Source organism: Myripristis murdjan, chromosome 12 (genome assembly GCF_902150065.1).
Source record: "Myripristis murdjan chromosome 12, fMyrMur1.1, whole genome shotgun sequence".
NCBI lineage: Eukaryota > Metazoa > Chordata > Actinopteri > Holocentriformes > Holocentridae > Myripristis > Myripristis murdjan.
Genome location: NC_043991.1, coordinates 29789233 through 29816540, shown reverse-complemented (window position 1 = coordinate 29816540; position 27308 = coordinate 29789233). Strand labels below are relative to the sequence as shown.

The following is a 27308-nucleotide window of genomic DNA, read 5'->3' as shown; positions in this document are numbered from 1 at the left end:
GAGTGTGCAAAGCAGTAATCAGAGCAAAGGGTGGCTATTTTGAAGAAACTAGAATATAAAACATGTTTTCAGTTATTTCACCTTTTTTTGTTAAGTACATAACTCCACATGTGTTCATTCATAGTTTTGATTCCTTCAGTTAGAATCTACAATGTAAATAGTCATGGAAATAAAGAAAACGCATTGAATGAGAAGGTGTGTCCAAACTTTTGGCCTGTACTGTAGATATAGATATAGATATAGATTTTTTTGTTTTGTTTTTTGGAGTAACACTGCCATAGAGACACAGGACACGGATGTGGGTTTGAATGTATATTAACCATAAACCATATAGATGCAATGTACAATGTGGCAATTACAATTCACCAAAATAACAAAATAATAAACCCTGTGCGCACAGTAAAGAAAATAATAAAGACCCGGGTCATTTTTAAATGTCTTTGTAAAAGTCACAGTTCTCACGGCCACTCCAATGTAGGAACGTGAGTGTTGTTCAGTTCACAGCCTTCCGACTGCAAGCAACAGGTTCTCTATCTTGTGGGCTGGGCTCGCCATCCAGTACTGGAAAACTTCTCCAAAATCTGAATCTCTGAAATCTCCCCTGAAGTCTTGATCCGTTGCACGATGACCTCACACTAAAAAAAAAAACATCTGACCTAGGAATAAGGCCAGAGGAAATGACCTTCATGCTACTCCATGAACATTTCTGATCACAGCAGGCCCAGACTGTACATAAGGAGAACCGGGAGAATTCCCGAAGTCACTGGCCTGTCACTGGCCTGCCGGTCCTACAGGTCGCCGGCCAGGCCAATCATCTAGTGTTGTAGTCAAGACCACCTAACCCGAGACCGAGTCACGACCGAGACCAGAGCATGCTGAGACCAAGACAAAACCGAGACCAGAGCATGCCGAGACCAAGACAAGACCAAGACCGAGGGGGGGGCGAGACCGAGTCAAGACCGAGACTAAACCAATCATTCAATTATTGACAAATTACAGTGTGTACTATGTTGTATGATCAGTATATGACACTGTATGTAATCAACAGACGCATTAGTCTTCGTCATAATGAAAAATGTATTTATTTTAAATGTAAAGCCATTTGTAAGGCCAACAGGCCTGCAGTAGAAAATAATTTCTCCACATGGTGCTTTCAAAAGTAAGGCCAACAGGCCTGCAGTAGAAAATAATTTCCCCAAATGGTGCTTTCAAAAGTGCTGTCACAGTCAATATATGAAAACCATGAAGACTTGAAATGCAAGTCTAGAATAAAACAAATTTACAATATTTAAATTTTTTTTGTCATTTTTCAAAATGATGCATGACAAAATTAGAAGCAGTATGCCTCCCAACCTTGTTAAAATTAAGATCTGAAAATTATTGTTAACAGCAAACATGGCAAAATGGAAACACATTGTTGCTGGGTTAGGGAAACTTAAACTTAAGATGCAAATGATAATAAACTGAATAAACAAGCCAACAGAGCTATGTGCAATAGCAGGGCAAATGGCGACAGAGTGGCAAGTCTTCCTTTCGTTACACAATCTATGTCAGTGCGCTGCTGTAGCCTGGAAAGTTTATTTGCCTTTCCGTGTTAAAAATAGATTCCGTCTTATTTTTCTGCTAAGGTTTATGTAGCCTATATTTATTTATTTTATTTTATTTATTTATCCTTTATTTTACCAGGAAGGTCCCATTGAGACACAATGTCTCTTCTTCCAGGGAGTCCTGGATAGTATGCGTTTATGTGTATGCTCATTAGCAAGCTAACCTGTAATTAGCTTCTGAAAAATTAAGAAAGCTAGCGCCGACAAACTGTTGGTCATGTGTTAAAGTTTTGTTTATGGTAAAAAAAAAAGAAGAAGAAGAAGAAGAAGAAGGGACGACAGAGCACATAAAGCTAATTAATAACGACATTAATGGCATGTTAATAGCTAGCTTTGCCAGCTTGACACTTAGGCTACTTTTCCTTATGCTTCCTTTCGAGGTGACGATAAAAGTTCGACGTGGTCCCAGCCGTCTCGGTCAGCGTTATTTTACAGAGATTACACTCTGCCGAGTGCTTTCTCTTTCCAGTTGACTTGCAAATAAATGCAGTATATTTTGAAAAAGCAAATTTTATTATCGCTGACTTTGACGACATCTCTGCAGCCACAGACGGTGCCCTCCTCTCTCCCTCGTATTCTCATCCCTGACAGTGGCACATGTGGGGCAGCCAGGGGGCAGTGTTAACACTTTTAAAGTGACAAACTTTATTGATATATTTGAAAGACGAAGTATGCAGTTTTAAAAAATCACTGCAGATGCGGTCTCGGCTGGTCTTGAGGAAAAATCCCGAGTCCGAGACAAGACCGAGTAAAATTGCGGTCGATACCGAGACAAGACCAAGACCTTGAAAATGTGGTCTCGAGACTGATCTCGAGTACTACATCTGTCACGGTGGAGGCTGGAGGAAGGTGGAGGACCCAAAAGCAGGAGCCGCAGGCAGGAAAAAAGCTCAGTGGCAACAAAATATTTAATAGCTGCAAGGACACAAGAAATCGGGCAGAATGCAACAGAACACAAAACAAAACAACACAGTACAGAACGGAACAATACAGCACAATGAACCGACGAAGAACAGAACTCAAACAGGACTAAAATACACAAGAACTAATCATCAAACAAGACACACCTGGGGAAGGGGCTGGAGCACAAGACAGGAGAACACAGAGGATAGGCTGAGGGAAACACTGGGAGGGATCAGAACAATCAGGGATGATTAACAGACACAGGACAGGTGTGGCACAGGGAGGAGCAAACAAGACACAGGTGAAATCACTGAAAGGAACTAGGCAAAGGAAACTCAGGAAACAGATACAAACAAAACCATGACAGAAACACATGAAACAGAACCAAACAAAACACAAGCAACACAAAACCATGACAACATCACTACAATCAGCTGTCAGGCCGGTCCACTCCGGCTGGCCTTGCCTGTCTGACCTTTTTTTTTTTTTTTAAGTCAGAGAAACAGGCCAGGCCAATGAGAGCCAGCAGCCTGTGAGGAGATCAAGATGTGATTGGTTTGTTTTGATTAACACCCGCCCCAACAGTCCAAGTCCATTGTAAAAAAGAGGAAAGGTGGTGCAGAAAGGGAGAGAGGAAGAAAAAGAAAGGCACTCGAGGAAGACCTTGCAAAGTACCTCAAATTGCCCTTTTTATTCAGCCCCATGGCTCTCATGAAGTTGTAATAATAGCGTTCTGGGCACTACAGCGTTATTCTATTAAGTGTTGGTGTTGAATTTTGCTGTCTGTTGCGGTACTGTTATGTATGCCAGCCCAAACATTAAAGCTATTGTATATTTCAACCTTGGATTTAGGTTGGGGTTCATTTGTGTTCCCTGCTATGATAATCAGATCCTTAAAAAATGTTAGTCAATATTATGTGATTGTTTATTAGGAACTACTGTATGCTCTCCAACTGTATTATACATTGCGTGTATGTGTGTCTGTCTGTGTGTGCGTGTGTGTGTTCTGTGAACAGGTAGGATACGTCTCTTATCTGAGTTGACTTGACTTTGTCAGTGACTAATGTTATTGAAATAAGTTCACATAAGTTGAAGTTGCTGTTTATTATTATTATTTTTATTTTTACTCTTCAATGTTGCATATGGTATTGCTTGGCATATTATATTGACTGGCAATATAAGCTGGCATCTAAATGGTTTGCTGACAAGATAATACAGTCATGTTTTTCACTTAACATAATATCATAGCATTATGTCAGTAGTCATGTTGTCACTGTAGTATTGAGGGGCACATTTTGGTGAGAGGTTTCAGTGGTATGTAGGAGAGAGAAAAGGACTGGAGTGGACTGCTGCTGATGACTTATATGGTGAATACCCAGATGTGAAATGGAATAATGCTGTGACTACTGGATTCATACGGAGTGTCCATGTGGTATTGGAGTGAGTGTTGTAGTGACTAGTGCCTATATTGAAGTGCATATTTGTTTTGCCTCAGCCAACATGTACTACTGAGTGTGTGTGTGTGTGTGTGTGTGTGTGCATGAACGTGCGTGTGTGGGCATGGTGGCCTGGTTACATGACTGACTCCTGGCCTGAAAAAGTCTCCAAGCATGGCCCCGGGCCCAGGTGACTTTTTCACCCACCATACCAGCGTATCGTGTAGCACTGAACTTTTGCCTGTTTCCCTCACTCCCCCACACACTCAGGCATTTACACTGGATGGACATTGGGATTGGGACAGAACCCAAAGTGCATGCTGAGAAACTTAAAGGAGTATTCCAACGTTTCGGGCAAAATCCCCTTTTTCCGACTTACGCAGACTGAAAAAAGATGTTCAGTACCATTTTCACCTCTGTATGTCCAGTGGTTTGGTTGCTACAGGTAGCATTTTGTGTTAGTTTAGCATAAAGACTATGGGAATCTATAGGAGTCGCTAGCCAGGCTCTGCCAAAGTGAATAAATAAACCTTACAGGAACTCTGAAGCTGTCTTATTTACACATTGGATCTGGTGTGTTTGAAATACACGTCTTGGGATTTTTTTTTTTTTTTCAAAAAGTTGCTGCATGCCATAGTCATACATGTAGATTTCTGTTGTCTCAAATATTTTGATTGTGAAGCATCATTTTCAGGATAACAAAATGTGGCATTGTCATGCTTCTTTTTTGTTCACAGAGAACACAGAAAAACCAATAAATAAATGCTTAGCAAAAATTCTAATCATATCTATAGCATCGGCTGTTGAATGAAATGACATTTCAGAAACAACCACTGGACTCCTGTCCCATAGCCAGCCTCACACTCTCCTCTTATTTACACCACCTCCTTCCCATCCCCACCCTGGACTGTGGTTACGATTCAGTTCCTTTTGTAAGATGAGAGATCATGGGTTGCCAAATTTTCTCAAAACCCTTGAACTTATCTTAATGATAAATCAGATTCTCTTGAGGTGAGAAGTGCCCATCAAGTCTGACAGCCAAATTTTCAACGGTGAGACTTTTTTCTTTTTCCAAAATAACAGAACAAGTTTTTTTTTTCCTCCGCAGTAGTAAGTCCAGATAAGCATTGTGCCAGTTTCAATTTCCTAACATGTTCACATATCCCCAGAGTTATTAAAACTGGGTCTGGGTCTATATCTGAACATTCAGAATCTTTAATATATCCACTAACATTGTAATTTGAGACAGAGCATGCTGTGAGGGAAATTACCTTCCTCTGACTTAAATTCTTCACGCAAATATTTGATGTAATTCTTCCTTGGAATAATGTAATCTGTGCATGTGTATTTATTCAGTGCAGTGTCTAAGAGGTCTCTACTAAAAATGAATAAAAACAAAAATACAGCAGATACATTCAGAAGAGAGGAAGAATTTACAGGTCCACCTGTACAATCTAATGCAGTTCAGGTCAACAACTCTGTCATAAATTCTACCTTTTAACAAAGTTTACAATGTTCAGTTTGTGTTGACATTGTGGAGAATGTGTAAATTTAATTCTGTGTTTATTATTGAAGTTGTGGTTTGTAGAGGTCTTATACTGGACTGCATTATACAGAGGTGTTTCCATTTTTTTGTCCTTCCTATTTACATACATAAGGGGGGGACAGAATATTAGAAACAACTCTCAATCAAATGCAGCCCAGTCCAACACCAGCACTATGAGCTCAGTGCCAAACACAGAACTGAATGAACACCTCTTTACTGTGACAACAAGAAAAGCTGAGCATTATAGGCAGCAGGAGTGGAAACTTTATGGCGCAACAGTTGGACTGGATTGAATTAAATCGTACAGGTGGACCTGGTGCAGTAGCCACTGAGTGTAGTTTGCCACAGAGAAACTGCTCAGTGGTGCCTACCGCGCCAGGAATCACAACTGCAACACGATTGGTCCGTTCTCTCTCACCAGACATCGTCATTGCCACGCCATTGGGCCGCCCGGACCGCTCAGCCGCGTGGTCTCTGATTTTTGATCTGTGATTGGCTCGGAGCTTGCGGGTCCTAGTAGCGCTGTAAGTCGAGAAGTGTGACTGTGAGCTGTGATTGGACAGCACGCCGGCTGCTCGGAAACAGGGTGTCGTCTGTTGTGCCTGTAGTGTCATTCATCATATAAAGACAGTGCTGCCCGAGGAGCGCTAACACAAGGACCGGACAGGACTAAATAACAGCGGAGGCACTCAAGTCACTGTAGCGACGTTTACAAGGTTAGTAGAACTGTTTGCAGTTTCATTTACCTATTTTATAAGATGGCATTTAATACTACGATTTTAGATTAGGATTCATTCTTAAATGAGTATTTGATACCGTGATTTGCCAAATTTGTAAGTCGATACAAGTAAAAGTGATAAAATAGTGTTTATTGCTAGAGCGGAAGCGTGTCCGTCAAGTATTTGGTCCGGGTGAATGTCATGTGGCCGGCTATGCCAGTGTTTTGGGCCATGAATATTTCCTCTAGCGGTGTGTCCTTGTTTTGCCCTCGACTCGATGTGCGTTGTTGTGCAGCTACACCACGAATTTAACCTCGAGTAAATTCACTCAACACATGACAACTATCCCAATGTGGGGCCTATATATAACATGATATCCTTGTAGAATCAAAGTGATCACAGGCGAGCATGGGCTCCGCTAATTGTCAGGGAAACTGGGAGAACACACAAAACTGAACAGATTGTCTTTGCTTATATGGCATCAAACCGTGGGCCACACCACACTGCCAGGCTAAACAACATTTGTTTTCTTTTATTGTTATGTGTTACCAACATCATAACCTTGTCGCTGGCAGCAGTGCAATTTCATAAGAGATGACAGTAGTGAAGGGACTCATGTTTACAGTACTTCGATTTGAAGTCAATTACTGGCTGTAACAGTATATTGTGTGTAACCTAAATGGGGCTTGCATTCGTTTAATAATTTCTCTTAAACAGCCATAACAAGCACATAACAAGCACAACATATCAGGCAAAAATAACCGTTTTCCTATGGAGGCTGTCCCATACGGTGCCAATGGTACCGCCAGTTACAGGATGCACATTCTATCTGAAAAACACAAAATGCACTTCAGAATCACAAAGTGAGAATAAATGATTTCTAATATGGAGCAGAGCTGTGTTTTCTTACCCAGTCAGCATGGGTCTGTCCAGCTGCTCCTGTGGATATCTCACCTGAGGAATGGCAGAGATCCAACAGGGAATCTGTTACAAATAAAGTTATTGAACCTTCTGCAAACTTAGTTAAGGATTTAAGCAAGACCCTCACATTCATACCTGACTCATCAATCAATGTTTGGGCCATTTCAATCACTGACATTTGCTATGTGGTTGGGCGTATTTCAGCGGTAGGCACGCTAACCTGGTGGTCTAAATGAATGGCTCATAATGTTTCCTTTAGGTTTCACACCCGGTATCGGTATAATTTTTATTTTGAAGAAAATAAGGCAAAATACGGAGTAGACTGCTGATCCCTCAGTTTCATTAAACTGCATAAACCACCAATGAGCTAAATTAAGCAAGTGGATAGCCGAGAATGGATGGATGGATAGATGGATAGTCTAGAAGACTATAAGCGAGAATGAATAATAATAATAATCGTTAAGACGTTCGCGAGGTCAGTTACGTTCCTTGCCCGTGATTGGAACATCTGCTGTTGCCACGAGAAACGCCCGACGGTTACAAACAAACGGAACCAGTTCATAGGAAAACAAGTTGATCTGTAACACCGGACCGTCCACTGAGGCACACGGCGTTAGCTCTTTAGCTCTTTGCACAAACTGATGTTAACATCACCTTTTGCCTACACGGAACAGATATATTAGACTGCTGGTCTTCTTGGACTGTAACCTACGGAGGGAATTGTAGGTTGGTAACTTAACGTTGCATGTTACATTAGACAGCAAAGTTTAGCTAACGTTATCCTCTTTAGCTAACGTTAAGTTTGTTAGCCTAGCAAGTATTAAGCAGGTAACGGGAGCTACCCTGGTGAGCAACTGTATTCGCTGTCAAAGCTAATTACTTTAGATAGTAATACGGTAACGTGTTGCCATGTTCGTTCGGTTTAACACTGTAACTGATGTAATTAAGCTAACGCCGTAGAGCCTGACCCTGCTAATGTGATATCATTGAGCCGTTAGCTTTGAAGTTGACGATACTCAGTGCATGAAAATAACTGCCGTTACTAAGGCGTAAGGGTTGCTTGCTTATTGGAACAACCTAACGAGCTATGACCCACTAAAATGGGTCAGAGCGCTCTAAATCCACAGAGGTACGGAGAGGACAAGTTTGTAATGTGACGTTACTCATATCTCATCCAAACAGGCTAAGTTGTGTTTGTTTGGAAGCGTGATTATCAGGACGTTATCAAATGCAGTATAGATTTATCTTGGCTACTTATTAAAGCAATGGTCTGTTTGGCTGTAACTGGGTGAAAGAGTGTGTTGGCTCTCAGCCTCTACGGCAGCATTAGCCCGATGCACTCTAACCTACTTAATAATAATCTCATTACAGCTGATAGAGTTTTGAAAGGCGCTGTTTTGGCTGCTGGTCATTTCTACAGGGACAGTTTGCCGTGTTGTTGCCTCTTCATAGTAACCATTAACTAGTATATATCAGGGCTAAACAATGGCCAGGGTGTAGAGAAGTGAGTGAAGAAGAGAGAATCGAAAATCATTTAAGATTCTAAGTGTTGGATGTCCGTTTTTCTAGGCGTCATACCTTCTCCAACCCTATATTCAAAGCACCTCTCTCCCTATAATATTAACTGTATCAACAAATGTTCCAGTGCTGTCTTTTTTTTCTGCAGACATTAAACGACCATACCAGTGTTTTTTTGTTTGTTTGTTTTTTTGCATGTTTAGCTTAATGTCTAGTATAAAATGTATATACTTAAAGTTTTTGCTTATAAATTTTCCAAAGCAGGTAGTTGTATTTTAGAACTCCGATATAACTTTCCCAACCATTTACCATTTCCAGCAACTGGTTTCCATTCATTCCAGTACAGTATGAAAATGATCTTTCAGAGACTTCAAACTTTCTTCACATCAGTATTCCATCACTATAATAAAGACGGTCACACAGTTTTCCTAAAAACAGCAGCACTAGTGTGTTTTGAGGCCTTGAAATTGAATGGAGTGAAGCGGTCCCTCTGTCAGGGAGAATAGTTCCATGGAAATATTTAATTTACACAGCAAATGATCAGTTTCATGGTTTATGAAGGTTGTTGAATTTGTTATCAACAGAAGTAGAACATTATAAGGTGGGTGTTTCAACTACAAATTTGAAAATCATGGAATTCTGCTTACATACTGCGAAATCTTTAGTACCCCTGTGTGATTTGCAGAACGGTGTGTTGGTATGGTTCTTGAATGCTTTTGATACTCCAGTGTATACTAAGTAATTGCAATCCTTCCCTAAAAATCTTTTTCAGCTCTTACAGGATGCCTGGATCACTCCCAGCCAGCTGCTTGGCAACGTGGCCTCAAGATGTTGGCATCATTGCCATGGAGATTTACTTCCCTTCCCAGTATGTGGACCAGGCTGAGCTGGAGCAGTTTGATGGTGTGTCAGCTGGTAAATACACTGTGGGCCTGGGCCAAGCTCGCATGGGCTTCTGCTCAGACCGTGAGGACATCAACTCGCTGTGCCTGACGGTGGTCCAGAAGCTGATGGAGAGGAACTGCCTCTCTTATGACAGTGTGGGTCGGTTGGAGGTTGGCACTGAGACCATCATTGACAAGTCCAAGTCTGTCAAGACAGTCATTATGCAGCTATTTGAGGACTCTGGCAACACTGATGTGGAGGGCATTGACACCACCAATGCCTGCTATGGTGGTACAGCGGCACTCTTCAATGCTGTCAACTGGGTGGAATCCAGTTCCTGGGATGGTGAGTGGACACAGTTATGTGTACTGTATGCTAAAATACAGCATTATTATACATTGTCATGTTATTTAAATACTCAGTTTTCATATTATTTAAAGATCCTCTCCACTTAAAAAACATTTTTCTTTTTGTTTTAATTCTTGTAAGTGAGACTTTCTAGATTGGTATTAGTGCCAAATCTGCCACTATAGCACTATTTTCGCATTCCTCCACTGAAGGGCTTGTCCTTACTTCCCTGAAATCTGGTGTAGAACCTTTTCACAGCAGCCATTTTGACATGTAATAGTAGGGTAAACACAGGTGTTACTTATAACGTGAGTTAAGATTCAGTTCTAATTATTAGTTCTATAATACTATGTAAGGGAGCAAGGGCTATTTACAATTTGTCATGTTGACATAAGTAGTGTCCATTATTGCAACATGCTGTCAAGTGTTCATGTTAGAGATGGCCTACGGAGGAAAAACTGTTAGTGTGTCTGGTTTTGGTGCACATTGCTCTGTAGCGTTTTGCTGTGGGTAGCAATTCAAACAGACTGTGTCCTTGATGTGTGGGGTCTGTGATGATTCTGCCTGCCTGTTTCCAGGCTCTGGAGGTGTGCAAGTTCTGCATTGCAGGTAGGGGGGCACCAGTGATTGTTTTTTAGCGGTCCTTACTGTTTGCTGCAGGCTGTTCCTATTGTATTTTGTGGCTGTCATGAACCAGACTGTGATAAGGGTGCTCAGGACAGATTCACATCAGACTGTTGTAAAACTGATTTAGCTTCTGTGGCAGACCAAACTTCCTCAATAGTACATAATGGTCGCAGGAAGTACATCCTCTGCTGGGCCTTTTTGAGGATGGAGTTGTTGTGGGTCTCCTACTTCAGGTCTTGAGGGTCTCCATGGTTGTCACTGGGCTGTTGGATGTTGTGAGGGGGAACAGTGCTGGGGGTGGTGTCTTCATGTCTAGTGTCCCCTCTAGTGTTGAGTGTGTTCAGCTCAAGTTGTTCTGAGTGCACCAGAGCACCAAACTGAACCTCTTACCAATACGCCGACTTGTTACCGTCTTGGATGAGTGTGAGGACTGTAGTGTTGCCTGTGAATGTCAGGAGTTCAAGCCGGTTATCTGGTTGTCTAGTGTTTGTAGTGCATTATTCATGCTGGTCTGAGATGGGATGTAAACACCCACCAGGATAAAGGAAGAAAACTCCCACAGTGGATACAGTGTCCAAGTTTGGGCAGCACTAGTTACTGAACACTGTTACATCTGTCCACCAAACCTCATTTATGTAGAAGCAAATTTGGCCGCCCTTTGTTTTCCTGTTATTCGTTCCACTTGGTGTAGGTGGTAGATGTAATCTACTGTCCGTGATGGATTCGCTGAGTAAAAACAAAGGGCAGCAGAGCATGCGAAGTCCTTTTTGTGTTTCATTGAAGAGAAGCAGCTCATTCATTTTGTTGGGCAAGGAGCAGATATTCACCAGGTGAAGCACTGGGAGCGATTCACCCACTGTCACTGGCTTCCCCCGTCTGTGTCTCTAAGTACTGCAGAGAGCCACTGTTCCTCCAACTAAGATTTCCAAAAAATTTTGGGTTTGAGTTACCGAACCCACAGAGAATAAACAAAAGCAAACCTAAAAAGAAAGTAGTGGAGAGCACTGTACTGAGGCTGCCATCCTCAGCACCATCTTGATGATAGGTTCATGTCAAAAATGGTTGTTGTGAAAAAGGTCTGTGCACTTTTGAGCACAATTTATAACATCACAGTCAAGTTGAACCTATCAATGTCTACTATGCAAAGACATGCAAAATAGAGAGTAACATTTAATTAATGCTGACATCACAAAGAAACGGGGTTCCAAGTGGTGTGAACTTAAATAAGTGTCCTGCTAAATACATTTTAAAACCAAAGCTAGGCATATGCCAATACAGTATAAGCATATTGAGGAATAAACTTACCTCTCAGATACATCAACAAGTCCCTGATTTTGATGCACATCAGGCTCCTCTTGAGAATCTAAGTCGGACTGAGGCTCAATCATGCTAGGCTGGATTTCACCAATGTTGCCTGTTACCATTATGGCATGAGATGGTGTGTTTAGGGCCAGGTTTGCCTGGGGGAAGGAGTCAGGGTGTGGGAGTGCCTCTCAGGGACATTGCCAGTTTACATATTCATAGATTCTCACACATTCAGTTAATAAACTTTTTTTTTTTTTCAGTATAAGCAGATCAAATAATTATTTAATAACCACAGAATTTTTGTAAGGATTTAGAACACATTGGGAGGGGGTCTTTAATTAGAATGTTTAAGTATACTGGTAATGACAAACTGATGTTTATTTCATTGTGCAGTTCTCTTTTGGGTTTCATAACATATTCTTTGTTCAAAAATATGTATTTCTGTCTATTCATGTTGTCATTTTTTCTGTCTTCAGGTCGTTATGCTTTGGTTGTAGCAGGAGATATTGCTGTCTATGCCACAGGAAGTGCCAGACCTACAGGAGGTGCTGGTGCAGTGGCTATGCTGATTGGTCCTAATGCTCCTTTGGCCTTTGACCGAGGTTAGTCAGCAGAAAAATACTCAATTTGAGTGAATCTAATATGACATATATGATCATTTTCGCTGGTGTAATAATTATACGGTCAGTTCAGCTGTTCACCATCAGGACTGTTTTGTTTTTTCCTGAAAGTTTTATTCCAAATTTCTTTCAAGAAAAATAACACTGTGGCATAAACTGTCAGTGGTTAAAGGGCCTTATTTATCAATATGTTTGTAGATGTTTGTGTATATTTAATCCTATATGTGTACGAACTAAAAGCCTCCACTCTGTTTATCAAATGTTGGGAGTAAGGGTGGGTGATATAGACTTGAAATAATATTCAAATATTTGGAGTAGTATTCAGAAAAAAATACATTAGCCCATATCTAGAGTATTTTTTTCACCATTTTAATTATAGTTAATTCTCCACCTTAAGTTAGTGATTTTACTCTGTTCACCTTCCTTGCCCTTTCAGAATCAGCTTTATTCGCCAAGTATGTATGCACCAACAAGGAATTTGATTTGATTTGACTGTAAATAAACATTTTACTGCTATATACAGAGAACAAAAAGGAAACAAAGTAACCAAAAAAAAAAAAAACAACAAAAAAAACCCTACCAACTAATGGAAGAAGTGAAGTAGCAGACAATAGTGCAAAGGACCAGAGTGCAAAGGTGCTGGAATAAATATAGGATATGGATATGTACATGGGGTGGATATGGTGTAAAAAGAATCCATACAGTATATATAGAGTGCTAAAAATGTATTGAGAATGATGATTTGTTAAGAAACTGTGAAGCTACCAATATAATTAGAATATAATTCGAATTCACAAAAATAATTGGCAGAGGAAAAGAATTTCTCTTAGGCAGAGATGGAAGTGATAATTAGCAATATTCAGCAGAAAAAAGATAACCTCTCAATAGATGAGGCGTTTTGTGCTCAGATCAGATCAGATGTGTCACTCTTCAAAATAGTCAATTAGCCTAATTTGATAAATAATTAAAAAAAAAAAAAAGGTTGCCCTTTGATACACCTATTTTAGCCAGATGCTTAACAGAGTCTTATCCTGATTTTCTCTGACATTTTGACATTTTAGGATAAAATATGGTTAAATTAGTTTGTGAAGCAATTGGGGGGAAAAAAAAAACAACGAAACACTGCAGGCAATACACCAGTGCTCTCAAGTTGTCGTAAATTTCCTTTGCATGTCTGAACAATTTGGGGGTTTCTTCAAGACTGTACAATAGTGTCATCCTTACACCTTTGGCTTAAAATTTCTAGATTTGTGTGATATTGCTTTTATACAGCAGTTCTACAAACAACATCTCTCATCATGTCACAGTAATAAGAAACAACAAATTGATGAGTAGTAGCGTAATTTTTGAAGGTAAAATGTTTTATTTAATACTTTTCATGCATAAATCCTGGGGTGTCCCGGACAACCTGAACTCCGTAGGTGACTCACTCAGCACCCATCAACCTGGACACCATTTAAAGAAAAAAAAAAAAAAAAAAAAATCTCACCAGCACCCATGCAAAATAGGTAATGCCCAAACAGACAAACAGAAAACAGAGATCATCTCGACCTACCAAAAACGGGGACTATAGTCAACGTTTAACTGTTCTCAAACAAACAAGCCAGGGCAAAACACTCACACCCTCCTACGATAGGGGAGTAAACTCCACACTCTACCAACTCCGGCACAGGAACACATGTAGAAGCTAGGCCGTCAAAGTAAACAGGTGAGGAAAAGAGCGGCTCCTGCACCATCCAGTGTTCCTACCAGGGGCCATTTGGCACTGCGTCCAGCCAGCTCCACGGCTTAATACCCCACACTGCTGAGCAATGAGCAGCAGAGACATACACCAGCCATCAGCTGCAGCATGGGGGGGGGGCACTATAAATGCACAAACTAGATGTGGTGTAACACAAATCGGACAGATGCCCTACATAAAATTAGAACTAAATGTTTAGAAAATTCCTAAACAAAACAGGAAGCAAAGTCTTACTTTTACTGTAGCTGTAGCTCTAATATTGAGTGCTGTGGGTTTTTGGCAGGCGGTCATTTGCAAAAAAATTTACAAAGACAAAGTAAGTCCTGATGTTTTATTCCAAGAACACAGACAGCAGACGAAACAAGCAATGAGGCCTCCATGGGTCACTAGGACTCATCAGATGCCAAAGCGGTTAGCTATTTCCTAAACACAGAGCGCTTGGAAAGGCTGTGTTAAATGTATTGGTCCCATCCTTGACAAATTTGTGGATTGCCTCATTATTCAAGATGTTGTTTGCTTATAATAATAGTGGATAATTAAAATAAATCTAATGGTCATATCGCAGTTGTTCTCACCTGGTTATTTTTTTTTTCTTATACTTTCGAGTAAATCAGTAAATGTTTAGAGATTTTTTGTATATGTTCACATCCCTAATATTAAACTACAGATATGTCACTAGCCTTCAAGTAGTGTCCAAGTTGCGTCATGTGGTGTCAGTGGACACACCAGAAACCTCCTTGTAAGGAACATGAATACACCTTTCTGGAACAGCTTTAAGCTAGTTTTACTCTATTCCTCCAGCTGTGTGTGCAAATACAGATCCTGGTGGCACATTCGCACAATAACACAGCTGCTGAAAAAAATCCAGTCAGCTGGGAGTTTTTTGTCCCACCCACAATAAAGGTCTTAAAAAATGTTGAATTTATCTTTCTGAAACCTGCAGAGCCCATGCCGTGACAGGTAAATTCTAATTCAGTAGAATCTGCAGGGGATTTGGAAGATGATGACTGGGACCAAACTGCTAGAACAGAACAGAGAACGGAGACAGCAGGGCTGATTTAGAAGCTGAGACATTTCAAATTAGCAGTGGGACCTACACGTCACTCTGTGTCAACAAGTTCATTTGTAAAGACACTTTACTCACAGTGCACTTTGACTCTGTTGCTGATTGATATTTCATGGAGCATCTTGGTGTGGTGCAGGTCTGCGGGGAACCCACATGCAGCATGCATATGACTTCTACAAGCCAGACATGGTATCGGAGTACCCCATGGTGGATGGCAAGCTGTCTATCGAATGCTATCTGAGTGCCTTGGATCGCTGCTATGCTGTGTACCGCAACAAGATCCATGCACAATGGCAAAGAGGTGAGAAAAATGTTGGGTACAACATGATGGATGTCCTCTCAATTCATTTTTTCCTTTTATGATGTAAAATTTTTAGATCTATATGTGTGTTTCCCATCTTAATCCTCAATAACTGTACGCACATGTCACAGACCTTTTTTGGATTTCAAATTACTGAAGATGATTCTAAGTCCAGTCAGTGTTAATCTTGTTGACACCAAGCAGCTCATATCTGTGAATAGGAAGTATAGACACTGAGCTTATTCTGAAAATTTCATATTCTACTGTTCCTGTTTCATACCAAAACACAGAAATTTCCCATCTTTCTAAAGCAAAATGAATTTTGAAAATACCACTACCGATGACAATGTGTTCTTCAATACTCTGGGCAATGCTACTGCACAATTTTTTATCAAGCTTTCACTGTGTGCTTCCTTAAACATCTGACAAGACAGCTGTACTCACATGCCCTCATAGCAAACGTGTATTCAAAAAACACTAGCCATCTCTGATCCAGTGGGGAAAAAAATTAAAATTTTTGATTTTTCATCAGCAAAGCATTATCAAATCTTCTCTTTTAAAAGCTCACACACGTCATGCCGTATACCCAGTTGTATGCTCAGCATTTCATATTTCAGTATTACTCAAAAGTAATCTAGAGTTTGATTTTATTTAGCCTTGCTGTTACCCACCTGGCACAAAAAATGATCGCCTTATGGAAAATCATAGAACTCGATTGTGGACGTTTCCCATTGCTATTAAAACAAATTGGAACACCATAGTAGCACTGTATGATCAACAACAGTGTATTTGATTTACACTGCTATTGTTTACGTTCACTTCGTGGACACAGAAGTGGGACAAAAGGCCAATTGCAGGGACAGTGCTTGAAAATGGCACATCAAACAAAAGATTTCATTTGTCAATTATTTTCACAGGGTTGTTTTTGCCACACACAAGTTTTGCCCTCATGCAAGCTTCTGGTACAACACCTAACATGATGTTTTTTGTGCTTGAGGTGAAGCAGATTTTATGCTGGCCAGCAATTCTGATCCTGTCATACAGAATTTGATTGCCAGGCACAATATCATTTTGTGTTATGTTTTCAAAAGATGCTTGCTGCCTTGATCATGCCAGCTGCTCTTAGTGAAAATTTATTTTCCAGTTTAAGCTCACATTGTTTATGCTTACTTGTCAACAAATTTAGCATGCACTGTTTAACCTGATTTCTGTATTTAGTATTATTATTGTGTACTATGTTCATTATGCACCAAGATCTGAGAATTCCTTCCATAACTACAATAAGACAGAGTTTTAGGGACTGCATTTTTTTCAGTAATCCGTTCCAGCAGGACTGAGTGGGCATTCTCCTAGAGCAGTGGTCAGGAACCTATAGCTCTTTCTGGCTTTTTGCCAGAAGTCATATATAAAAAATAGCAGTGGTCAGGAACCTATAGCTCTTTCTGGCTTTTTGCCAGAGGTCATATGGCTCTCTACAGAAACTGTAGAGTAGGCCTGTCACAATAGCAAATTTTGCTGTGCGATTTAATTGCATCACAAATTATTGCAATAAGCGATAATACTGCGGAATATTGTGCTTTTAAGACCATTTTTATTATTGTAATTTTGACATTTTGACATCAGACCATTCTTTAAACTTATATTATGATAATAAAGGCATAATGATGCAAATACACCCTATTAAAGAGAAATAAACATTTATTCAACAAGAATATTTAAAAATGTAAACAAGAAAATTTTAATATCCAAAATAAATAACATGTAAAAATACCAAAATAAATAAATAAAGACCTTATGAATACAAAAAAATTGACCAATTGAATAAAAACAACCAAAAACAATATAAAAAAATAGACTTTTTCTCTATTAGGAAAAAAAAACACTCAAAAACTACAGACAACCAAACCAAACTATGCAATATCATTCTGCTGCCATTGGTGCGTGGTCTGGAATGTCTCGTGGACCGAAAGAAAGCAAATGACACAAGCTGCCAGGGATCCATTTCACAAAGCAGGTTTAGTGAAAACTCTGAGTTTGTTAACCCTGAAATGAGGGAAACTCTGAGTTTTCCGTTTCACAAAGGGAAGTAACTCAAACCAGAGAAAGAGGGGTAACTCTAGCCTGTTTCACAGAGGGAGGGAACTTAAGCTCTCGGTCAGTTACTGCAGTAACAGACTCCATGAAACTAACCTGGTCGGGACCAGGTTTTTCTCATGAAACCTTGAGTTTCTCTCTGTGTCCGCCCTCTTTCAGTCACACACGGTATTTAACTTCCTTATTCATCATTCATTTATTTATCAGTTTGGGATGTCATCTGTACTTACTGTATCACTAGTGGATTTCACTGAAAGACACAATATTTGTATGTAATTTAGAAATAACTGACCATGTAGAGGAAAAGGCCTCTAAAATGGATGAACTGGATTGGATAAAACCCTAAGTGGTTGAGAGGGCTTAGGACATTACCCACCTCAGGATTTATAAGGCATGTTCTACTAAGAAGTTTACTGGAGTTCAGTGACCATGACCCAACATAAGACACACTTGAAATAGTTTTAGTGGAATGAGCCTTTTTCTTGATGTGCTCAGCAAGTGTTGGGAAGGTTACTTTTGAAATGTTACAGATTAGTAGTTACCCTGTTAAAATCTAATTACTAATGTAACTATTTCAATTACTTTATCAAAGTAATGTAACTTATTACATTTGATTACTTTTTGATTATTTTGTAACAAATATTTTAAACTGAACAAAGAAGCTGAAAAGTCCTAAAAACTTAAGATTAAACCAGACAGTTCAAACCTTACAACAGTGCTCAACACTGAAACTTTTATTAAAAGTTCTTTAATAGAACTTGAATTAAGATTGGAATATTTTGATTTTGAAGCACTGCCACCTAAACAAAACACAAGTATATAGATCGCAAACAACAAACTGCCTTGACATGGTCGGCTTGTCTTGTCGGCCTGGCTGACTGGCTGCTTAGTGCAGTGGGGATTGATTTGATTGGCAGATGAGAGATGGTGCAAATTCAAACAAGTAAACCAATCAAAAACAGTAATTTCCTTGTAAGCCATCCTTCCTTTGATGATGTTGGCACATGTCCAGAAATCTGCTAAAATAAGGCATGCTGCATTGCAAAAAGCTGCAAAGAAACAAAATAAATGTTATATTCTATGCTAGCATTTTGATGTAACCCCTTTGTAATCACCAACATTTTGATCAGTAACTGAAATTTAATTAGATTTTTTCTCACTAACTGTAAGTGATTACAGTTACATTTATTTAGTAATTTAATTACATGTAACTGGTTACTCCTCAACACTGATCAGCAAATATATATCTGAAAATACTGGGAGTATGAAAGATTTATTCTAAACCAATAATAAACAATGCTGCATTCACTTCTGTGGCATCTAGGCCTGATTTCATATCTCTTGCTAACTCAGAAAACAAAAACAGTAATTTTGAGCTATATACTAGGGAAAATATGAGTGCTCATTTGGCTTAAACATTGTTAATCCTTTTGCCAGAGGGTTTGGAGAAGCGGTTCAGCCTGGAGGACTTTGGCTACATAGTGTTCCACTCTCCATACTGCAAGCTGGTGCAGAAGTCACTGGCCAGGCTGATGCTGAATGACTTTCTTAACCACCCCAACCCCAATACTGAGACTGGATGTTTCAGTGGCCTGGATGCCTTCAGGTACACCTTCGCTGAACATGTATCAAATCAAATCAAATCAAATCAAATCAAATCAAATCAAATCAAAGTTTATTTATATAGCACCTTTCATACATAAAACAATGCAACACAAAGTGCTTTACATTAAAATACATACAACCCTAATCCCCCACCCCCTCATACTCACCCACACACGCACACACACACACAAGTACAACATATTTCACACATGCATACACTCCAGGCATACACCCCACCACACCCCAGCCCACCCCAACCACACCCAAAGATAAAATGAAACATGGCTGACATCGGTATCAGCCGATATTGGCCTTGTTGACTAGACGGCCAATAAGATGACATTCCTATGGAACAAAAGGGGATTTTTGGAGATTTTATCATTATTATTTGCCTATCACTTAGATAATGATAAATTAGATAACCTTTGCATCTATAACTATAACCAGTATTTTCCACTTCAGTACGCTGACTACAATATTGTCTCTTCCCATGTAGTCACTGTTAGTAATCATTTTCTGTCCCTTTACTTGACTGAGGTGCCTGTGAAACCTCAACAAAATCATTCCAACTGTTCCCACAGTACCGACCTTACCCCGGTCAAGAGAGCAAAACAGGTTGCACTATTTAGAGAGTAAATGGAGGCACTGTCACATGACACATTTGCCCATTGAAGATTTTTGTTTATGTATTCATCACTTAAGTATGTTTGATCAGACAAACTACCTAACCTGCTGTACTCATCAGTGAGCATACTTGCGTTTGACTATTATAAATGCAGTGCTAATCATGTTGTTAACTCAATGTGTGGCAGAGAGGTGAAGCCAGAGGAGACATACTTTGACCGGGACGTGGAGAAGGCCTTCATGAAGGCCAGTACAGATCTGTTTGAGAAGAAGACCAAGTCCTCCCTCTTGGTGTCCAACCAGAATGGAAACATGTATACCCCCTCTGTCTACGGCTGCCTGGCCTCCGTCATTGCTCAGTATGTCTTAGACTTGACACCATAAGAAGTATTTCCTATCAGTCAGTATCATATTGATTCTCAGGGTCTAGGAAGTGAAGACAGATGATGGTGAATCACACTCAGTGGCTGTAAACTCTATTTTCAGAGTCAAAACTATTCTGTGTAGATTTAAAGAACCATACCAGTGATTTAGCATGTTTAGCGTAATATCAACAAAATGTATAAACTTTAAATGTCTGCTAATCTTTTCCCAAAGCAAGCAATCATGTTTTACAAGGATACAAGGAAGTTTATTGGTCATTTTTATTGGTCATTATACAACAGGTTGTATAATGAAATTAAAATGTGGTTCCCTCTTGATTGATTAATTGATTGTTTAAAAAAAAAAAAGATTAAACATGGAGGAGTGCAGATAGTGCATTAAGTAGTCTCACAGCCTGAGGGAAGAAGCTGCTCTGTAGTCTAGTGGTACGGCAGCGAATACTTCTGTATCTTTTGCCATATCATATCAGAGCTGCCATATCATTTTTCCTGCTTTTAGCCACTGGTTTCCATTCATTCCACTATGATATGAAATTGAATTTTCAGAGACTTCAGACTTTCTTCACACCAGTATTCCATCACCATAATAAAGACCTCCACATTAGTTTTCCTAAAAGTAGCAGCACGGTTGTGTTTTGATGACTTGAAATTGGGTGGAGTCAAACAGGGTCTGCCAGGAAATAGGCCCTTGGGAAACATTTGCTTTCCACAGCAAATTATCATTTCCATGGTTTATGAATGTTGATGACTTGTTAGCTATAGTTGCAGAACATTACAAGGTGGCTGTTTCAACAAAAAATCCAAATGAAAAAATGGAGGGACTTAGATTATGTGTCTTTAGTATTTAGTAGTACATGATTTTCAAAATGGTTTGTTGTAATGTAAAATGTGGGGAAATTGTAGGAAATGGGCAAACATTCAACATCACTGGTACTGGTACTTTATGGTCTTGAATATTGAATATTTGTTCTTTCTGTCCTGTAGATGTACACCTCAGCAGCTAGCAGGTCAGAGGATTGGTGTATTCTCCTATGGCTCAGGATTTGCTGCAACGCTATATTCACTCAGAGTAACACAAGACCATACGCCTGGTGAGTCAACCAAACATAGTTTGGTTCAGAAACACAAAGACACTACTGTGTTACTGTGATATCAGAATGCCCAATCAGAACTGTCATAAGAAACAATAGGACACCTTTATCTATCTGTTTTGCTGATTGCTGTAGATTCTGGACTGGACAAACTGGTGTCAAGCCTGAGTGACCTGAAGGTGAGACTGGACTCCAGGAGGAAGGTCTCTCCTGCCAACTTCACAGAGAACTTGAAACTGAGAGAAGAAACCCACCATTTAGGTATGGCCTTACTGTCACTGTTTAAAATTGTTTGGCTACACATTTTCAGCTTGTATTGCAAATAGAACAGGTTCAGTTTATGTGTATCTTGGTTCTGTCTCTGCCCATGGGTGTGGTTACTTATCAGGTATTTTGTAATTTGTCCTTCCAGCTAGCTACATCCCCCAGGGCTCGGTGGAAGATTTATTCCCAGGAACATGGTACCTGACCCGGGTGGATGACAAATATCGTAGGGAGTATGCCCGGCGACCCATGGACGATGACCTACCACTGGAGGCGGGACTCATTAACGCCACTGCTGCCACTGAGGTACACAAGCTTTTTACCTCTGATGCACAAGAGATGCACATCAATAGAATGCATGTCCAGGCTTTTGGCAATAGACTGAATTGCTGTTTTGTTCACAATAACTTCTCAGTAGAAAACCTCTGCATCGCATACATGTATGTTTAATCGCTGAGATGCAATTTCAACTCATGTGTAGAGTGCGTACCATGTAATGCAATGTACTAAAGCTAAGCCACAGCAGCCTGGGTTGGAATCCAGCCCACCTTTACTGCGTGTCATTGCTCCTGTCTCTCTCCATTGTGACTGTCTTGTAAAGCAGAAATTCCCCCAAAAAAGTATCTTAAAAAAAAAAAAGATTAAACCTTTTTTGGTGGTGTCAGGTAATGTTAAAGAGAAGAGAAGGAAGCAGATATTTCAGATATCCTTCAAAGAGCAAAGTTGCTCTTTAAACTATTACCTGAAACAAGCAGTTAGTCTGTCTGGCGCTTTATGACGCTATTGTCAGATTTTGGCTTATCAAAGACGCCATCTTAACAGCGCAGAAACATAAAATAATCATAAAATAAGTACATTAGAAATGTAAGATTTTTTTTTCAGACCATCGTGTTTGTGTATGTCTTTGAATTACAGCTGAATAACGATCACAGAAATAATGACTTTTGCCAATCTCGCAAGCCCCCGCAATTCAAATTTCTATTCCAAAGTGACTATAGTTGTTAGCGTGATGTCACAACAATTTGGTCTATAATATTTCACCTCTGTGCTGCAGGTTACCATATAGTATATAGAAGGGGTGGGCGATATGAAAAAAATCTTCTATCACGATATGGACCATTGTATATCACGCTAACGATATACCACGATATACCACGTTATAGTTTTTCATTTAATAACTTGAAAACGTACTATACAACATACCGTATTCATCCGAATATAAGAGGATATTTTTTCCATTGAAAATGTGAATTGAAATGTGTGTTGTATTCCCGCATGTGTGGTACCACGTGAATAACGTAAAGCAGTGTAGTGTCGCAAAACCAGAAGCGGAGAGTCCACAGAATGGTATCTTCTTTGCGAAAATAATTTTTTATTCTTGTTTGTTTCATAATCTGAATGCATATTGGCGACAAGTAACAATAATACATTCACATTAGCCTACACTGTGAAAATTCACTTGAATTGATAAAATGGCGATAGAAATGATAGAAGAGAAATGACGCGATAGACATTTTTGTATCGTACCTACGATATAAATCGTCATATCGCCCACCACTAGTATGTAGTGTGTATCGGTAGTATGTAGATAAGAGTGTAAGATAGGCTTTTTAGGCCACCGTAATTTTGAGTCAGCTTTTGTAAACCAAACTGTGATGAAAATTAAAGTTCTTTCAAATTTAAATTTAAAAATGATTAGGATTAATGTAGCAATGGGCATTTCAGGCATTATTCACTAATCATGGGGAACTATTTGAGAAATAGTTACTCAGCAAAATGAGGATTAGTTTAAATGCTTGTAAAAGGCTGCGTTGAGACATTGAATGAAGTGATGGCTAAACTGTATTTATGTTTTTGGTATGTTCTCTTCCTCCAGCATATCCCCAGCCCAGCAAAAAAGATGCCTCGCATCCCTTCAACCACCACCAGCCCAGAGGCTGATAGCATTAGCAATGGAGGCCACTAAGCTAACCTCTACGAGGTATGAGGGTCCACTCATATGGAAATGATGTTCAACTACACAACGTCTGGACTAGAGAGCAGAAAGCTAGAAGAAGAAAGGAACCTGGGTGTCTCCTCAAATATGTTTACAACATATTGCCATTGCTCTTAAATCATCATCATCATTACTATGTGTCGATGTTCATTTGTTTATCAGATAGTGTGTTATTAGGATTGTTGACCGGTGGAGCCCCACAAGCGGCAGACACTCATGAACTGTCCCTCATAATCAACCCCTGTAGTGAAAGTTTGGTAATGTTGTATAGCACGTTCTACTTCATCAAAAAATCGCCATGCTTTTCTTCTAAATGTTAACATAGCTGTTCTTCCAAAACAAGACAGTGGTTTAAAAAAAAAAAATCAACTCCATACATTTTGTTTTAATCAGTTTTAACAGTCCTTCATATTTCAGATTTTAGATGTTTTTCTCTTCTTTATTTCGAAAATTTACTCTTTAACAAAGTTTCAGTTTGTTGCATTGCAAATTAGGGCTGGCCCCAAATGCCCAAATATTTTGTTTATCATTCACTAGTTTTCTTTTGGAATGTAATTTCAGCATTCAGGTTATTTGCATGGGCTGGGGTGGGACGAATACGTCACACGTGGTAGCAGTGAGGCTGAAAGCGCAGTCATTGTCCTTTCTAAAGGTTGGTTGTATTTATTTATTTTTCATGAACTTAGCTGATATTATATTTTCCAATAGATGTGTATACACACACACATATATATATATAAATATATATGTGTGTGTATGGGTGTGTATTAGGGCTGTTAAATGCCACCCTTTTAAAACAGTCATGGATCAGTCATGATTAATAACACACTTAAAATGTATGGAATGACTTTGCTGTCACTGTGTGTTTTGGAAAGAATTGTTTCTCTACAGAGGGGTTTATATGATGGACTCATAATCTCATAAACATAGTCTCTATGATACATCTCTGATAGAACAACAGTTACACTTGTCCATCTGACTTTTCTGTCCAGAGATCCATGGGGAAGCTTATTGATAGAGAAGCCATCCAGCAGGCCACAGTTTATTTAGCCATTCATTTAGTCTGTTTGGTATTCAGTAGCTCAGTGCCGGCAGCATGTGCTGCGTCATGTGTGGCTCAAAAGTGGGTCAAAGTTCAACATTACATTAATGTGTGTTAATTTGTATTATAACGGGTCATGGTCCTCAAACACATGCGTTAATACGTTAACTTTGATGGTGTGTGTGCGTGTGTGCCTGCATATGGTGCTCTCACACACACTCCCACACATATGGCTTGCAATTTATTTTGAGTAACAGGCAGACAGAAGTATCACATAGCTATTTTCACACCTCCAGAGTGAGGGTTATACATGGATCAGTTTAGAAGTGAAATAGATGTTGTTGAGTGGAGACTTTGGACAAGCAGGGGATTCCCATTAATGTATTAAACTGTGGTGGCCTGCCAGTTTCACGTCAACATATCCTGGTATTATGTATTCACATAGGCGACTCCCCACTCAGTTATATTGTCATCCTGTGGGAAACACTATCAAGCGCCAAGGAAGTCAGACGTTTGTGATGACTTTGATACTCGGCTGACAATGCCACAAACTTAGGACTCAGTGACTATCCAGAGACTTAAAGAAGAAAAAAACAAAAAAAGGTATTTGGGACAGCCCTAGTGCATAGTTGTCATGTGAAAACCATGCCAGACACTCTTGGGAAGACAGCAGAGATTTGCTGTGATTGTTGCTGCTGTTGTGTAAAATGATTATGGCCGCAGGCCTTTTGTTATTTAAATGCAGAAAAAGAACAGTTTATTCATCAAAATGGTGCTGCTGCCAACCCACTGTGATGGCTCAGGCTAAGGAAGAAATGCACACACATGCTCAAAGTTTCTGCTCTGTATCTCAGTGGACTGTGGAAGGAAGAGGCAAAAAAGCCTGTCATGTTGTCATGTGACCCTATGACCTAACATTAGGGACGTCATGACTAAAGACTTGCAGTGTTGGTATTCACTGCCATGGCTGAAATCATACAGGTCATGTTTGTTTCAGTATTTCTCATAGACAGGATGTAAACTGCCAGCATGACAAGAGTGACATACTGATGACAAGTGGCTCCCCCTGAGCCAGAGGCTTTCACTGGATCTCACTGTGCAGGGCAGTGTAACTAAGTGCTGTTGCCCTTTTCCATGTCAGTTTGCTCTCTGTCATGAAAGGTACCATATCCCCTCATACTCGGGCCTTAATGTCAAAGGGCTTACGGTAAGTTGTTCTGGGAGAGTGTGTCCTCGACAGATGTGAGGCTTAGCTGTATGCAGCTGGAAACAATTTTCTGTTGTCAGTTACCAGATGCTTGTTTAAGGGGGTTGTGTTTTTGAGTCAAATTGCTTTTTTTGTCTGCTTTTGTAACATTGACAGGGATTTCACACTAGTTGTAGTAAATAGAACAAGCAATGCTCAGGCAGAAAAATCATCAAACATCAGCCTTACAATGTGTCATCTTGGCTACTTCTTCATTCTCATGTCATCTTTTTTCCCCATAGACAGATTTTGTATTTTGTCTCTAACATTTGTCAGTGGCAGGCTACAAGACTTGTAAACAGGGCTCAGAGGAACAGGGACACTTGTTGGCAAGTGTACTACTCACATTATTGAGAAGCCTTACAATAAACATGTAATAAATGTATACAGATATCTATTCTCCTAATGTTGTAGGGATATTATTCTTTTTAACTGTACAGCCAGAGTTGGTTTCCTCTGGGCTTATATCTACCTATGGCTGATGTTTACATGATCTTTCTCTGAGATCAAATGATTTTACCAATTTTTGGTGGTAATGTACAGTGCTAACTGTAAGGTTATTTATACTGTGTAGATACAAATGAATGGGTGTCCGATCACATGTCTCTTATAGAAACAAAATGTATATATGTGATAACAATGAAATAAGAGATGAATTAAAGAATAAATATGTTATTTTAAATGGTTGTGGGTGGTGCTTATGACGGTTTATTTCACTGACACACGAACCAAGTGAGCGTCATTCCTGACCTTGTTAAACTAGGTTGAAGCTGTAAGTTGGCTCTCTTAAGTGCTAATCCTGCTTCATGACCTGGGTCTCTGCTCCCCTCTTGAACCTCAGTCAGAGCACATGTGTGCAGCAGGTTCAATATAAACTGCAGATCCAGTGACCATGAGTGGCCATGATCCATTGTAAGAAAGACAGAACTGAGCTTTCCCATGATCCTAATGATTCAGCACGGGAGACCAAAAGAGACGTGCAAAACTCAGTTTCAGATGCCCAGCTTTAGGTGATTTCAACAAGACACAGCGACCTGATGTAACCACAGCTGTGGACTTTCAACAGCAGCTTGTGAGGACACAGCAGAGGGGTTTATAGCAGGGTTTTTTCTAGCTATTTCTTGACTAATGTTCCAGTAAGTTTTTTCTAATTAGCTTATCAACTTTTCCTCAGGAAATTCACTTGATTTCTTTCAAAACATGCAGAAAAGGTAATGAGTAAATGAGCAAGAAAGAGGAAATTAATAAAACAAAACAACAGGGAAATGACCAGAAAATTGGCAATAAAATATTTTTTAAATGATCTGAAAAACAATATATTTAAAGGTCAGATTAGTGATGCTGAATCTTATTTTTTGGGTTTAAATGCTTGGCTGCGGTCCTATGCCTTTCACAAGCAATTAAATTGCAATGGAATTAA

The 27308-nt window shown here is 39.6% G+C and overlaps 1 protein-coding gene across 4 annotated transcripts; it reads left to right on the top strand.

The window, feature by feature from the left end:
• The first annotated feature begins 6084 nt into the window (after positions 1-6084).
• On the top strand, positions 6085-26575 carry hmgcs1 (3-hydroxy-3-methylglutaryl-CoA synthase 1 (soluble)). Of its 4 annotated transcripts, none has more exons than XM_030064824.1 (10): positions 6085-6208; positions 9423-9880; positions 12292-12417; positions 15379-15543; positions 19075-19243; positions 20055-20225; positions 21234-21340; positions 21476-21601; positions 21753-21910; positions 23481-26575. In XM_030064824.1, exons 2-10 carry the CDS (start codon positions 9433-9435, stop codon positions 23568-23570), a joined length of 1560 nt encoding a protein of 519 aa, XP_029920684.1. In that variant the 5' UTR covers positions 6085-6208; positions 9423-9432; the 3' UTR covers positions 23571-26575. The 4 variants fall into 4 exon arrangements, with proteins under 4 accessions (XP_029920684.1, XP_029920687.1, XP_029920686.1 ...); XM_030064827.1 differs by having other exon boundaries at positions 6098-6208; positions 9432-9880; XM_030064826.1 differs by lacking the exon at positions 6085-6208 and adding an exon at positions 7572-7854.
• Positions 26576-27308: the final 733 nt, after the last annotated feature.

Coding starts and splice junctions, on each gene's coding strand:
- hmgcs1 (XM_030064824.1), top strand. CDS start 9,433: ATGCCTGGATCACTCCCAGCCAGCTGCTTGGCAACGTGGCCTCAAGAT. Junction 9,881..12,291: donor GGAATCCAGTTCCTGGGATG/GTGAGTGGACAC, acceptor TTCTGTCTTCAG/GTCGTTATGCTTTGGTTGTA. Junction 15,544..19,074: donor CCATGCACAATGGCAAAGAG/GTGAGAAAAATG, acceptor TCCTTTTGCCAG/AGGGTTTGGAGAAGCGGTTC.